The sequence below is a fragment of the Myxine glutinosa genome, chromosome 7, assembly GCF_964187855.1.
Source record: "Myxine glutinosa chromosome 7, kmMyxGlut1.1, whole genome shotgun sequence".
Lineage (NCBI taxonomy): Eukaryota > Metazoa > Chordata > Myxini > Myxiniformes > Myxinidae > Myxine > Myxine glutinosa.
In genome coordinates this window covers 28,596,920-28,614,687 of record NC_136267.1, presented here as the reverse complement: position 1 = coordinate 28,614,687, position 17,768 = coordinate 28,596,920, and the positions used below count along the sequence as shown (strand labels likewise).

The following is a 17,768-nucleotide window of genomic DNA, read 5'->3' as shown; positions in this document are numbered from 1 at the left end:
CTCATACACTTTCTGTTATACACTTTCTGTTATACACTTTCTCTTATACACTTTCTCTTATACACTTTCTCTTATACACTTTCTCTTATACACTTTCTGTTATACACTTTCTCTTATACACTTTCTCTTATACACTTTCTCTTATACACTTTCTGTTATACACTTTCTCTTATACACTTTCTGTTATACACTTTCTCTTATACACTTTCTCTTATACACTTTCTCTTATACACTTTCTCTTATACACTTTCTCTTATACACTTTCTGTTATACACTTTCTCTTATACACTTTCTCTTATACACTTTCTGTTATACACTTTCTCTTCTACACTTTCCCTTATACACTTTCTCTTATACACTTTCTCTTATACAAAAACAGCTTTCTCTTATACACTTTCTGTTATACACTTTCCCTTATACACTTTCCCTTATACACTTTCTCTTATACACTTTCTCTTATACACTTTCCCTTATACACTTTCTCTTATACACTTTCTCTTATACACTTTCTCTTATACACTTTCTGTTATACACTTTCTCTTATACACTTTCTCTTATACACTTTCTGTTATACACTTTCTCTTCTACACTTTCCCTTATACACTTTCTCTTATACACTTTCTCTTATACAAAAACAGCTTTCTCTTATACACTTTCTGTTATACACTTTCCCTTATACACTTTCCCTTATACACTTTCTCTTATACACTTTCTGTTATACACTTTCTCTTATACACTTTCTCTTATACACTTTCTCTTATACACTTTCTGTTATACACTTTCTCTTATACACTTTCTCTTATGCACTTTCTCTTATACACTTTCTGTTATACACTTTCTCTCATACACTTTCTGTTATACACTTTCTGTTATACACTTTCTCTTATACACTTTCTCTTATACACTTTCTCTTATACACTTTCTCTTATACACTTTCTGTTATACACTTTCTCTTATACACTTTCTCTTATACACTTTCTCTTATACACTTTCTGTTATACACTTTCTCTTATACACTTTCTGTTATACACTTTCTCTTATACACTTTCTCTTATACACTTTCTCTTATACACTTTCTCTTATACACTTTCTCTTATACACTTTCTGTTATACACTTTCTCTTATACACTTTCTCTTATACACTTTCTGTTATACACTTTCTCTTCTACACTTTCCCTTATACACTTTCTCTTATACACTTTCTCTTATACAAAAACAGCTTTCTCTTATACACTTTCTGTTATACACTTTCCCTTATACACTTTCCCTTATACACTTTCTCTTATACACTTTCTCTTATACACTTTCCCTTATACACTTTCTCTTATACACTTTCTCTTATACACTTTCTCTTATACACTTTCTCTTATACACTTTCCCTTATACAATTTCTCTTATACACTTTCTCTTATACAAAAACAGCTTTCTCTTATACACTTTCTGTTATACACTTTCTCTTATACACTTTCTCTTATACAAAAACAGCTTTCTCTTATACACTTTCTCTTATACAAAAACAGCTTTCTCTTATACACTTTCTGTTATACGCTTTCTCTTATACACTTTCTGTTATACAAAAACAGCTTGCTCTTATACACTTTCTCTTATACAAAAACAGCTCTCTTATACACTTTCCCTTATACACTTTCTCTTATACAAAAACAGCTCTCTTATACACTTTCCCTTATACAAAAACAGCTCTCTTATACACTTTCTGTTATACACTTTCTCTTATACACTTTCTCTTATACACTTTCTCTTGTACACTTTCTCTTGTACACTTTCTCTTATACACTTTCTCTTATACAAAAACAGCTCTCTTATACACTTTCTGTTATACACTTTCTCTTATACAAAAACAGCTCTCTTATACATTTTCCCTTGTACAAAAACAGCTCTCTTATACACTTTCTGTAATACACTTTCTCTTATACACTTTCTCTTATACACTTTCTGTTATACACTTTCTCTTATACACTTTCTCTTATACACTTTCTCTTTTACAAAAACAGCTCTCTTATACACTTTCTGTTATACACTTTCTCTTATACACTTTCTCTTATACACTTTCCCTTATACACTTTCTCTTATACAAAAACAGCTCTCTTATACACTTTCTCTTTTACACTTTCCCTTATACACTTTCTCTTATACAAAAACAGCTCTTATACACTTTCTGTTATGCACTTTCTCTTATACACTTTCTCTTATACACGTTCTCTTATACACTTTCTCTTATACACTTTCTCTTATACACTTTCTCTTATACACTTTCTCTTATACAAAAACAGCTCTCTTATACACTTTCTGTTATACACTTTCTCTTATACACTTTCTCTTATACACGTTCTCTTATACACTTTCTCTTATACACTTTCTCTTATACAAAAACAGCACTCTTATACACTTTCTGTTATACACTTTCTCTTATACACTTTCCCTTATACACTTTCTCTGATACAAAAACAGCTCTCTTATACACTTTCCCTTATACACTTTCTCTTATACACTTTCTCTAATACACTTTCTGTTCTACACTTTCTCTTATACACTTTCCCTTGTACACTTTCTCTTATACACTTTCTCTTATACAAAAACAGCTCTCTTATACACTTTCTCTTATACACTTTCCCTTATACACTTTCTCTTATACAAAAACAGCTCTCTTATACACTTTCTCTTATACAAAAACAGCTCTCTTATACACTTTCTCTTATACAAAAACAGCTCTCTTATACACTTTCTCTTATACAAAAACATCTCTCTTATACACTTTCTCTTATACAAAAACATCTCTCATACACTTTCTCTTATACAAAAACAGCTCTCTTATACACTTTCTCTTATACACTTTCTGTTATACGCTTTCTCTTATACACTTTCTGTTATACACTTTCTCTTATACACTTTCTCTTATACACTTTCTCTTATACAAAAACAGCTCTCTTATACACTTTCCCTTATACACTTTCTCTTATACAAAAACAGCTCTCTTATACACTTTCCCTTATACAAAAACAGCTCTCTTATACACTTTCTGTTATACACTTTCTCTTATACACTTTCTCTTATACACTTTCTCTTATACACTTTCTCTTGTACACTTTCTCTTGTACACTTTCTCTTATACAAAAACAGCTCTCTTCTACACTTTCTGTTATACACTTTCTCTTATACACTTTCTCTTATACACTTTCTCTTATACAAAAACAGCTCTCTTATACACTTTCTCTTATACAAAAACAGCTCTCTTATACACTTTCTCTAATACACTTTCTCTTATACACTTTCCCTTATACACTTTCTCTTATACAAAAACAGCTCTCTTCTACACTTTCCCTTATACACTTTCTCTTATACAAAAACAGCTCTCTTATACACTTTCCCTTATACAAAAACAGCTCTCTTATACACTTTCTGTTATACACTTTCTCTTATACACTTTCTCTTATACACTTTCTCTTATACACTTTCTCTTGTACACTTTCTCTTGTACACTTTCTCTTATACAAAAACAGCTCTCTTATACACTTTCTGTTATACACTTTCTCTTATACACTTTCTCTTATACACTTTCTCTTATACAAAAACAGCTCTCTTATACACTTTCTCTTATACAAAAACAGCTCTCTTATACACTTTCTCTTATACACTTTCCCTTATACACTTTCTCTTATACAAAAACAGCTCTCTTATACACTTTCTCTTTTACACTTTCCCTTATACACTTTCTCTTATACAAAAACAGCTCTTATACACTTTCTGTTATACACTTTCTCTTATACACTTTCTCTTATACACGTTCTCTTATACACTTTCTCTTATACACTTTCTCTTATACACTTTCTCTTATACACTTTCTCTTATACAAAAACAGCTCTCTTATACACTTTCTGTTATACACTTTCTCTTATACACTTTCTCTTATACACGTTCTCTTATACACGTTCTCTTATACACTTTCTCTTATACACTTTCTCTTATACAAAAACAGCACTCTTATACACTTTCTGTTATACACTTTCTCTTATACACTTTCCCTTATACACTTTCTCTGATACAAAAACAGCTCTCTTATACACTTTCCCTTATACACTTTCTCTTATACACTTTCTCTAATACACTTTCTGTTATACACTTTCTCTTATACACTTTCCCTTGTACACTTTCTCTTATACACTTTCTCTTATACAAAAACAGCTCTCTTATACACTTTCTCTTATACACTTTCCCTTATACACTTTCTCTTATACAAAAACAGCTCTCTTATACACTTTCTCTTATACACTTTCTCTTATACACTTTCTCTTATACACTTTCTCTTATACACTTTCTCTTATACACTTTCTCTTATACACTTTCTCTTATACACTTTCTCTTTTACACTTTCTCTTATACACTTTCTCTTATACACTTTCTCTTATACACTTTCTCTTATACACTTTCTCTTATACACTTTCTCTTGTACACTTTCTCTTGTACACTTTCTCTTATACAAAAACAGCTCTCTTATACACTTTCTGTTATACACTTTCTCTTATACACTTTCTCTTATACACTTTCTCTTATACAAAAACAGCTCTCTTATACACTTTCTCTTATACAAAAACAGCTCTCTTATACACTTTCTCTTATACAAAAACAGTTCTCTTATACACTTTCTCTTATACAAAAACATCTCTCTTATACACTTTCTCTTATACAAAAACATCTCTCATACACTTTCTCTTATACAAAAACAGCTCTCTTATACACTTTCTCTTATACACTTTCTCTTATACAAAAACAGCTCTCATACACTTTCTCTTATACACTTTCTCTTATACACTTTCCCTTATACACTTTCTCTTATACAAAAACAGCTCTCTTATACACTTTCTCTTATACAAAAACAGCTCTCATACACTTTCTCTTATACAAAAACAGCTCTCTTATACACTTTCTCTTATACAAAAACAGCTCTCTTATACACTTTCTCTTATACACTTTGTCTTATACAAAAACATCTCTCTTATATACTTTCTCTTATACAAAAACATCTCTCATACACTTTCTCTTATACTTAAACAGCTCTCTTATACACTTTCTCTTATACACTTTCTCTTATACACTTTCCCTTATACACTTTCTCTTATACAAAAACAGCTCTCTTATACACTTTCTCTTATACACTTTCTCTTATACACTTTCTCTTATACACTTTCTCTTATACACTTTCTCTTATACACTTTCTCTTATACACTTTCTCTTATACACTTTCTCTTATACACTTTCTCTTATACACTTTCTCTTATACACTTTCTCTTATACACTTTCTCTTATACACTTTCTCTTATACACTTTCTCTTGTACACTTTCTCTTGTACACTTTCTCTTATACAAAAACAGCTCTCTTATACACTTTCTGTTATACACTTTCTCTTATACACTTTCTCTTATACACTTTCTCTTATACAAAAACAGCTCTCTTATACACTTTCTCTTATACAAAAACAGCTCTCTTATACACTTTCTCTTATACACTTTCTCTTATACACTTTCCCTTATACACTTTCTCTTTTACAAAAACAGCTCTCTTATACACTTTCTCTTTTACACTTTCCCTTATACACTTTCTCTTATACAAAAACAGCTCTTATACACTTTCTGTTATACACTTTCTCTTATACACTTTCTCTTATACACGTTCTCTTATACACTTTCTGTTATACACTTTCTCTTATACACTTTCTCTTATACACTTTCTCTTATACAAAAACAGCTCTCTTATACACTTTCTGTTATACACTTTCTCTTATACACTTTCTCTTATACACGTTCTCTTATACACTTTCTCTTATACACTTTCTCTTATACAAAAACAGCACTCTTATACACTTTCTGTTATACACTTTCTCTTATACACTTTCCCTTATACACTTTCTCTGATACAAAAACAGCTCTCTTATACACTTTCCCTTATACACTTTCTCTTATACACTTTCTCTAATACACTTTCTGTTATACACTTTCTCTTATACACTTTCTCTTATACACTTTCTCTTATACACGTTCTCTTATACACGTTCTCTTATACACTTTCTCTTATACACTTTCTCTTAAACAAAAACAGCACTCTTATACACTTTCTGTTATACACTTTCTCTTATACACTTTCCCTTATACACTTTCTCTGATACAAAAACAGCTCTCTTATACACTTTCCCTTATACACTTTCTCTTATACACTTTCTCTAATACACTTTCTGTTATACACTTTCTCTTATACACTTTCCCTTGTACACTTTCTCTTATACACTTTCTCTTATACAAAAACAGCTCTCTTATACACTTTCTCTTATACACTTTCTCTTATACACTTTCCCTTATACACTTTCTCTTATACAAAAACAGCTCTCTTATACACTTTCTCTTATACAAAAACAGTTCTCTTATACACTTTCTCTTATACAAAAACATCTCTCTTATACACTTTCTCTTATACAAAAACAGCTCTCTTATACACTTTCTCTTATACAAAAACAGCTCTCTTATACACTTTCTCTTATACAAAAACATCTCTCTTATACACTTTCTCTTATACAAAAACAGTTCTCTTATACACTTTCTCTTATACAAAAACATCTCTCTTATACACTTTCTCTTATACAAAAACAGCTCTCTTATACACTTTCTCTTATACACTTTCTCTTATACACTTTCCCTTATACACTTTCTCTTTTACAAAAACAGCTCTCTTATACACTTTCTCTTTTACACTTTCCCTTATACACTTTCTCTTATACAAAAACAGCTCTTATACACTTTCTGTTATACACTTTCTCTTATACACTTTCTCTTATACACGTTCTCTTATACACTTTCTGTTATACACTTTCTCTTATACACTTTCTCTTATACACTTTCTCTTATACAAAAACAGCTCTCTTATACACTTTCTGTTATACACTTTCTCTTATACACTTTCTCTTATACACGTTCTCTTATACACTTTCTCTTATACACTTTCTCTTATACAAAAACAGCACTCTTATACACTTTCTGTTATACACTTTCTCTTATACACTTTCCCTTATACACTTTCTCTGATACAAAAACAGCTCTCTTATACACTTTCCCTTATACACTTTCTCTTATACACTTTCTCTAATACACTTTCTGTTATACACTTTCTCTTATACACTTTCTCTTATACACTTTCTCTTATACACGTTCTCTTATACACGTTCTCTTATACACTTTCTCTTATACACTTTCTCTTAAACAAAAACAGCACTCTTATACACTTTCTGTTATACACTTTCTCTTATACACTTTCCCTTATACACTTTCTCTGATACAAAAACAGCTCTCTTATACACTTTCCCTTATACACTTTCTCTTATACACTTTCTCTAATACACTTTCTGTTATACACTTTCTCTTATACACTTTCCCTTGTACACTTTCTCTTATACACTTTCTCTTATACAAAAACAGCTCTCTTATACACTTTCTCTTATACACTTTCTCTTATACACTTTCCCTTATACACTTTCTCTTATACAAAAACAGCTCTCTTATACACTTTCTCTTATACAAAAACAGCTCTCTTATACACTTTCTCTTATACAAAAACAGTTCTCTTATACACTTTCTCTTATACAAAAACATCTCTCTTATACACTTTCTCTTATACAAAAACATCTCTCATACACTTTCTCTTATACAAAAACAGCTCTCTTATACACTTTCTCTTATACACTTTCTCTTATACAAAAACAGCTCTCATACACTTTCTCTTATACACTTTCTCTTTTACACTTTCCCTTATACACTTTCTCTTATACAAAAACAGCTCTCTTATACACTTTCTCTTATACAAAAACAGCTCTCATACACTTTCTCTTATACAAAAACAGCTCTCTTATACACTTTCTCTTATACAAAAACAGCTCTCTTATACACTTTCTCTTATACACTTTGTCTTATACAAAAACATCTCTCTTATATACTTTCTCTTATACAAAAACATCTCTCATACACTTTCTCTTATACTTAAACAGCTCTCTTATACACTTTCTCTTATACACTTTCTCTTATACACTTTCCCTTATACACTTTCTCTTATACAAAAACAGCTCTCTTATACACTTTCTCTTATACACTTTCTCTTATACACTTTCTCTTATACACTTTCTCTTATACACTTTCTCTTATACACTTTCTCTTATACACTTTCTCTTATACACTTTCTCTTATACACTTTCTCTTATACACTTTCTCTTATACACTTTCTCTTATACACTTTCTCTTATACACTTTCTCTTATACACTTTCTCTTATACACTTTCTCTTGTACACTTTCTCTTGTACACTTTCTCTTATACAAAAACAGCTCTCTTATACACTTTCTGTTATACACTTTCTCTTATACACTTTCTCTTATACACTTTCTCTTATACAAAAACAGCTCTCTTATACACTTTCTCTTATACAAAAACAGCTCTCTTATACACTTTCTCTTATACACTTTCTCTTATACACTTTCCCTTATACACTTTCTCTTATACAAAAACAGCTCTCTTATACACTTTCTCTTTTACACTTTCCATTATACACTTTCTCTTATACAAAAACAGCTCTTATACACTTTCTGTTATACACTTTCTCTTATACACTTTCTCTTATACACGTTCTCTTATACACTTTCTGTTATACACTTTCTCTTATACACTTTCTCTTATACACTTTCTCTTATACAAAAACAGCTCTCTTATACACTTTCTGTTATACACTTTCTCTTATACACTTTCCCTTATACACTTTCTCTGATACAAAAACAGCTCTCTTATACACTTTCCCTTATACACTTTCTCTTATACACTTTCTCTAATACACTTTCTGTTATACACTTTCTCTTATACACTTTCCCTTGTACACTTTCTCTTATACACTTTGTCTTATACAAAAACAGCTCTCTTATACACTTTCTCTTATACACTTTCTCTTATACACTTTCCCTTATAGTGTAGCAGCATAGCAAACCTGTTGTGCATTTTGTGATACAAGCACCAAATTTGGCACAAATGTACATTAATATGTTGCGAACATTTTCAGATATTGGGCCACTTGAAATTCCGTAATTTTTTTTTTCAAATTTTTTCAAATTTCGTAATTTCAAATTTTTCAGGTGACACCGTCACAATTTCGGTCTTCGAGGCCGGCCGATATAGTGGGGCGGCTTCGCCCAAATATTCAAAAGAATTGTGCATTTTGTGATACAAGCACCAAATTTGGCACAAATGTACATTAATATGTTGCGAACATTGTGTGGTCAGCAATGAAGACGAGAGTCTGAATTACATGTATGCAAAAGACCTTGTGAACCAGTGAAGCAAATACACGGGTAAGCATGAATTAAATCTAGGGCATGATATAATTTCCATGATGTTTACCTCTACACTCAATGGTGGAAGGAGGTAATGTTTTGATCCCAGCTTGTCTGTATGTCTGTTTGTCTGTTAGTCCACAAAATTCCAGACAAAGCTTGTAGTCGTGGTAGTTGTAGTGGTAGTGGTGATAACAGAAATTGTTATATAGAACTGAACTTATATTATTATTATATGCAGAAAATAACTTCATTTCTATATGCCCTGCAGTGGACAGGTTAATTGGTTTATGCACTGAAGGGGTCACCCTGGTGTGCACTGCTGTGTTCTGCCTCACTGAGTTGTTCAGGTATGATGTACTCAGCACAAGCTTCCGGTCGGCCCGGAGGTGGGGGTGCGGGGCCTGTCACGGAACGTCAAAACAAACGGCCTGCCGGGGCCGCCCAAAAGTCGGGCCTGAGGGGCGCGTCCACGAATGGAACGCCTCTCGCTTCCCAGATCGAGGGCCACGTGGTCAGGAGAACCTCGTCCCTTCCGGTCACACTTTGCCTATCGGCCGGCCTCGAAGACCGAAATTGTGACGGTGTCACCCGAAAAATTTGAAATTACGAAATTTGAAAAAATTTGAAAAAAAAAATTACGGAATTTCAAGTGGCCCAATATCTGAAAATATTCGCAACATATTAATGTACATTTGTGCCAAATTTGGTGCTTGTATCACAAAATGCACAATTCTTTTGAATATTTGGGCTAAGCCGCCCCACTATATACACTTTCTCTTATACAAAAACAGCTCTCTTATACACTTTCTCTTATACAAAAACAGCTCTCTTATACACTTTCTCTTATACAAAAACAGTTCTCTTATAGACTTTCTCTTATACAAAAACATCTCTCTTATACACTTTCTCTTATACAAAAACATCTCTCATACACTTTCTCTTATACAAAAACAGCTCTCTTATACACTTTCTCTTATACACTTTCTCTTATACAAAAACAGCTCTCTTATACACTTTCTCTTATACACTTTCTCTTATACACTTTCCCTTATACACTTTCTCTTATACAAAAACAGCTCTCTTATACACTTTCTCTTATACAAAAACAGCTCTCATACACTTTCTCTTATACAAAAACAGCTCTCTTATACACTTTCTCTTATACAAAAACAGCTCTCTTCTACACTTTCTCTTATACACTTTGTCTTATACAAAAACATCTCTCTTATACACTTTCTCTTATACAAAAACATCTCTCATACACTTTCTCTTATACTTAAACAGCTCTATTATACACTTTCTCTTATACACTTTCTCTTATACACTTTCCCTTATACACTTTCTCTTATACAAAAACAGCTCTCTTATACACTTTCTCTTATACACTTTCCCTTATACACTTTCTCTTATACAAAAACAGCTCTCTTATACACTTTCTGTTTTACACTTTCTCTTATACACTTTCTCTTATGCACTTTCTCTTATACAAAAACAGCTCTATTATACACTTTCTCTTCTACAAAAACAGCTCTCTTATACACTTTCGCTTATACAAAAACAGCTCTCTTATACACTTTCCCTTATACACTTTCTCTTATACACTTTCCCTTATACACTTTCTCCTATACAAAAACAGCTCTCTTATACACTTTCTCTTATACACTTTCTCTTATACACTTTCCCTTATACACTTTCTCTTATACACTTTCTCTTATACACTTTCCCTTATACACTTTCTCTTATACACTTTCTCTTATACACTTTCCCTTATACACTTTCTCTTTTACACTTTCTCTTATACACTTTCCCTTATACACTTTCTCTTATACAAAAACAGCTCTCTTATACACTTTCTCTTATACACTTTCTCTTATACACTTTCCCTTATACACTTTCTCTTATACAAAAACAGCTCTCTTTTGCACTTTCTGTTATACACTTTCTGTTATACACTTTCTCTTATACACTTTCTCTTATGCACTTTCTCTTATACAAAAACAGCTCTCTTATACACTTTCTCTTATACAAAAACAGCTCTCTTATACACTTTCTCTTATACAAAAACAGCTCTCTTATACACTTTCGCTTATACAAAAACAGCTCTCTTATACACTTTCTGTTATACACTTTCTCTTATACACTTTCTCTTATACATAAACAGCTCTCTAATACACTTTCCCTTGTACACTTTCTCTTATACACTTTCCCTTATACACTTTCTCTTATACAAAAACAGCTTTCTCTTATACACTTTCTGTTATACACTTTCTCTTATACACTTTCTCTTCTACACTTTCTCTTATACAAAAACAGCTTTCTCTTATACACTTTGTGGCATGTGATGTGTTTCCATGCATCTCACTTTTCTCTTCTTCCCCCTCCACTCCCAACCATTATTACATTTCATGCTAACCCCTGACGGCACATTCATGACCCGCATCCTGTGCCCTGCAGATGTTTCCGAGAAAACTTTCCAGCTTGGCGAGATGCGTTACGCCACCCAACTTTTGTCCTCTCCGGTGCTGTTTGTGAAAAACATTACTCCCAGCGATTGGAAAGCTCTCGTGTCTCACTGGCAGCACTTGCATGAAGCCGAGCAGTCCACTCACTGAGACCACATGTTCCGTCATGCAGAATGTATCACACTCACTGTCACATAGTTGTTGAATTAAATTACAAACAGCCATTCATCATTTGCAGTCCAGTCTCTTTTTCACCTTCTGTTTACGTCACTCATTTCTGGTTCTGTGGAGTCTGAGTCTGATTACCTTGTAGATATGTTGACGCATTTGTTTGAAAGATATGTTATTTCGCAGCAATCTCAACACGTTCATGAAGCAACAAACTAAAGCTGACTATCACAGCAATATCATCACATTTAAGTGCTTTGTGACCATAAGTTTGACAATGTCAATTAACATGAATTATCACCAACAAGATGGAAACGGTGAATAAATAAAAGAAGAACTGCAATTGAACAAATGCAAAATGTGAATGTATGGATAGTCTGCTTTAGTTTGGCACAAAGTAGGCCGAAACACGTACTTATTATAAATATATAAAATACTCGCAGGGTGTCATTCTATCACATGACATGCATAAGGCCTTGGATACTTCAAGGTAACTAGATGGTAATCATAGAATACTTGCCCTGCACAGTCACCTTGGTGCTGTTTTTGAAGGGTTTTTTTTTTTCTTTGATCCAATATGGCTGCCAGACCACGTGATCGATGACATCATAAATTTATATTCTCTAATATAATTGTTGCATAGATCACGCTCAATACATTTCAAACTCATCAGACTAATCATTGTCCCTGTCGAATTATGACCATGATTATGGCACCAATGACGTCATTATTAACAACACCTATTCCCCATATAGAGTTCTTTACAATGAGCCACGTTTTAATTTTTTCCATTATGCGGTTTTGGAGATATAGAGGTGCAACATTTTTCGGTTTTTCCAAGATGGTGCCTGTAATGCATGACCTATGACGTCATGATTGTCATTAAAATATTCTACATGAGGAGGCGCTCCTATGGTGAAAATGTCGTGTCCATCGGACCAACAGTTGCTGAGAAAATGTTTTCATAATGATCAGATAAGTGCAGTACTTGTCGAATTATGACGTCATAATTAAGGCACCGATGACATCATCATCAACATATCTTAATCCCCATGGGCAATACTTGCCAATGAGCCATGTTTCATTTTTTTATTTCCATGGAGTGGTTTCAGAGATATAGAGGTGTAACGTTTTTCCAAGATGGCGTCCATACTACGTGACCTATGACGTCAAAATTATGGATAAAGAAATTCTACAGGTGGAGGCACTCCTATAGTAAAATTTTCTGTCAATCGGACAAACGTTTGCCGAGAAAATGAATTTTTAAAATGCAGACACGTACGCTCGTATGCACGCAACCGAATGCCTAACCCTGCTTTTCACTTCGTGAATGCAGGGTAATAAAGTGTCCTGGGTTCGACCTCAGTTGTATTCATTATATGGTGGCAGCGGTGGGATTTGCAGGCATAGCTTTCCTGATAGCTGTTGTGGTGGAGAGTGGGCGGGAGATGCAGGAAGTACATGGGAATGTAAGGAGGCATTTGAGAAACGGACTGAAAATGAGCATGGAGGTGGAGTGGGTTGGGCAGCAGAGAAAATAATTGAATATCAGGTTAGAGGAGAAGGAGATCAGTGAAGCATATAGGTTTGAGTACCTGGGTGGAACAGTGACTGGGGATGGTAAGTCAGAGGCAAAGGTGTGGAGGAGGATTCAGGTGTGTATGTGTGTGAATGCATGGAGGAGGGTGGAGGGAGTAATGGCAGACAGAAATATTTCAAGGAGACTGAAAGGGAAAGTTCTGATGTCGTGCATAATGCCGGCCTACCTTTACGGACTGGAGACGGTGACACTGACAGAGAGACAACAACAGAGGCTGCAGATTTGTGAGAACTGGGTCGGGAGGATTGTGGGAGTGAGGAGGGTGGATATAAGGATAATTGATGAACTGAGGGAGGAGATTGGTGAAATGCTGGGTAAAATGGGCTGGACATTTTGTGTGGATGGGGGAAGAGAGAATGGCAAAGAGAGCGGATAGGTTGAGGAAACAAGGTAGAAGGAAAAGAGGTAGACCCTGGTTGAGATGGGAGGATTGTGTTAAGAGGGATGTAAGGATAGGTGGGGGTGGTTTTTGGGTGGAGCGAATTGGCTGAGGACAGAGGGAAGTGGATGAGTATTGTGGTCAAGGCAGGGCAGGAGTTTGGTGCCATCGGACGTCACCCCTCACAAAGGGAAAAGGAGTAGAACAACAAAGTAGACTGCTTCTCAAAATACCCAGAAGTTATTCACGTTCTTAAACTCTCTGCAAAGCACATCATTGATGTACTGAAGTCAACATTTGCGAGACACAGAATTCCTCAGTCGCGGATATCTATCAACATGCCATTCCTAAGTGCAGAGTTGAAGAGTTGAACGCTCAAAAATGGGGATTCTACATTCCGACTTAAAACCCACACATGCAGTATGCCCAACCGAATGGACAAGCTGAACATACAATACAGACTCACAAACAAGGGCTCCATAATCTGGTGACAATTGGCATTTGACCCTCTTCACTTGCAGGAACACTCCCATATCAGGACTACCCTATTCCTACTGATGAACCAAAGGCTCTGAGACAGACTACCTATGACAGAACGACTTTTGGAACGATACACTAACTATACATCAGCTATTGGGACGGTGTCAGCAGGTTGCGAATAGAATTTCGATCAGAACTCCAAAAAGCTCCCACCACTTACTCTGGGTGAAAGCATCAGCATTAAGCAGGTCTGGGAGCCAGCACTTGTCATTACTACAAATCATTCGCCCTGTTTATACGTCATGATGCAAGCCGGCCAGGTTTACCGCTGCAACCGCAAACACCTCCGGAAGACCTGTGAACCTCGTCCTCTTGTCGCCCCATTTTCCGAGGAAGACCAGCTGTCTAATCACTCCACAGCATGAGCTCAGTCACAAGACTCGGCTGAATAACCATCCTGAGCTTTGCAGCTGGAAACACTCTCTACATGGGCAGTCACACCACCAGTTTGTCGTACTGAGAGACGATCCACACATCGCTATGATTGTTATGCAACTTCATAATTCGTGTTGCATCACACTTGTAACATATCCATGTGATAGGGTCTCTTATGAGAGGGATGTTGGACTACCCTTTACAACAGTAAGACCAGTATGGCTTTGTCTGATGCAATAACAGTTGGCATATGATGAAACATTTGTGTGAGAGTGTGAGTTTCCTGGTTAACTTTTACCTCCTGTCAACGTACGTCAACCCTTCACCTTCACGTTGTCAACTACTGTAAGTCTGTAAGTCAACCCGCGTGAGCGCTAAGGCTTTCCTGTATATACTTGAACACTGTGTGGGGTATTGCTTTCTATTAACTCTCCAGTTTAGTACTGTTATTCAGTTGCTTTGGCAATTGGTGTTTGCAGCACGAGTATTCGTTTTTTTATTTGTATTAGTATGTGTATATATACAGACTTGGCATTTAATATGGAATTTTTTTTTTTCTTGACTTGGGTTTACTTTCTTAACTCAGTATATCAATCTGGTGAGTTTCTTTTACACTTTGGTGATTTATTTGTTAAAAGAACCATGTCACTGATTGTCTGTCACAGCAAGAAGTCAACAACAGGATTATATCACAGGTGGCGTGGCAAAATGTACGGACAGGTGCATTTGATGATTGGCTTCACAGTCGGGTATACAAGGGTTGTTGCGTTCTGTATTAGTGGAAAACAACTGCTGCACGTCTCCAAAAGTTATTGCCGCTTCCTCTGGAGATGGTCCGTCAACTCGACAATGCTGTTTGTCATGGAGTGGTGGCTTTACGAAATTACGGCATGAAACAGCGTGCTATTGCTCGGCAGTATGGCATCACTCAAGGTCAGGTGTCAAAGATCCTGAAACGAAATGCTCAGAGGGGTGTCCCCTTCTTGAATACCGAGGCCAGGACTTCCCCGCAGAACCACAAGGAGGGATGATCGCCAGCTGCACCGGTTAGTCTGCAATGGCCATACCATGTCAGCTAATCGGCTTAGGGCTGAGTGGCAACAACTGACAAATGTGCCTGTATCCAGAAGGCTAGTCAACCAACGACTGGTTCAAGCAGGCTATCGTGCCAGGCCTCCCCTGAGAAAGCCACGCCTGACCAGACAACACCGCCAGTGCCGATTGCAGTGGGCCAGAGAGCACCGTCAATGGCAGCCAGGACACTGGAATCACGTGATCTTCAGTGACGAGTCTAGATTTCTGGTCTCTCGTCAGGATGGCCACGTCCGAGTGCGCAGACAAGTGCATGAATCCTACAACACAGATTGTATAGTGCCAAGAGTCCAAGCTGGAGGTGGTGGGGTGACCGTTGGGGCTGCTTTTCATGCAGGGGGCAAAACTGACATGGTTGTTCTGAATGGAAACCTGAACCAGTTAAAGTACAGGGCCATTCTGGAAGAAACATTGCTTCCATTTGCTCGTGCAGCCTTTCGAGGAAACTTTGTCTTCCAAGATGACAATACACGGCCTCATCGTGCTCGCATGATCCAACACTTTCTTGCTGACCGTGGTGTCGAGCATATGGTGTGGCCTGGCATGTCCCCGGATATGAATCCGATAGAGAACTTGTGGGCAGAATTAACGCATCAAATCGACCACTTGGACCAGCAGCCGACCTCTGTGCGTGAATTGCAGCAGGCTATTGTCTGTATGGCAAGCGATTCCTGTCCAAATCTTGGCAAATCTCGTGAACAGCATGCCTCAATGTGTACGTGCTCTCCTGAATGCTCGTGGGGGTTACACGAAGGACTGAACTGTAATTTTACTGTCCGTAATCCCAGTCGTAATGAAACTTTTGTTTTTGTTAAAAACTTTTTTGGCTAATGTGCAAAATAAAGAGATACTTCTGGAAAACGTACAGAAGTTTAACACAGTACTGTCCATGAATTGAGTTCGATATCAGTTTACATCACTTTCATGAATCAATTTATTTGCTTTGAAATGTCAAATGTGGTTTTTGTTTCTTTTAAAGGTCACATTAACAAAATCTAGAATAATTCCAATGAACTTTTGGTTCTAAGACATCTTGAAAAGTAAGTTCACCCCCACAAAAAAAAAATTCCATATTAAATGCCAACTCTGTATATATATATATATATATATATATACATATATATATATATATATATATATATATATATATATATATATATATATATATATATATATATATATATATATATGTATATATGTATGTATATATATATATATATATATTTATATATATATATATAATATATATATATATGTGTATATATATATATATATATGTATATATATATATATATATATACATATATAAATGCACACACAATACTGTCGTGGCCAAAAATATTGGCACCCTTGCACTTTTTTAAAATAACGCACCATTTCCTCCAGAAAATTGTTGCAATTAAAAATATATTTTGGTATCTACATATGTATTTCTTTGGTTTGCAGAGGAACAAAACAAAAAAAGCTGAAAAAATTACTAAATCTGAGCTTACTCCACACAACAACAACATGCATTTTAAGGCCATTTTCCCAACTAGAGCGGGGGTTAGCCTTGCGGTCTCCATGACAATCTTCCCCATTTTGCCCTATTTTCTGCATCTCTCCTTGTTAACCCCCTTGCCCGCATTTCTTCTTCCACCATCTTTAGCCAAGTCTTTCTCGGTCTTCCCCATCCTCTACTTCCTTCTACATTCATTTCCATCACTCTTCTCAACCAGTCACTTTCATCCTTCCTCAACACATGACCAAACCATCTCAACCTGTTTTGTTTTGTTTTTT

General features: G+C 35.2%; 1 protein-coding gene across 1 annotated transcript in view; it reads left to right on the top strand.

The window, feature by feature from the left end:
• LOC144892909 (CST complex subunit CTC1-like) overlaps nucleotides 1-12,904 on the top strand; it is an 85,181-nt gene extending 72,277 nt beyond the window's left edge. The window contains exon 9 of the mRNA XM_078781380.1: nucleotides 11,828-12,904. Coding sequence (XP_078637506.1) covers nucleotides 11,828-11,985 — 158 coding nt within the window. The 3' untranslated portion in view covers nucleotides 11,986-12,904. The remainder of the gene's footprint in view (nucleotides 1-11,827) is intronic.
• The last annotated feature ends 4,864 nt before the right edge of the window (nucleotides 12,905-17,768 follow it).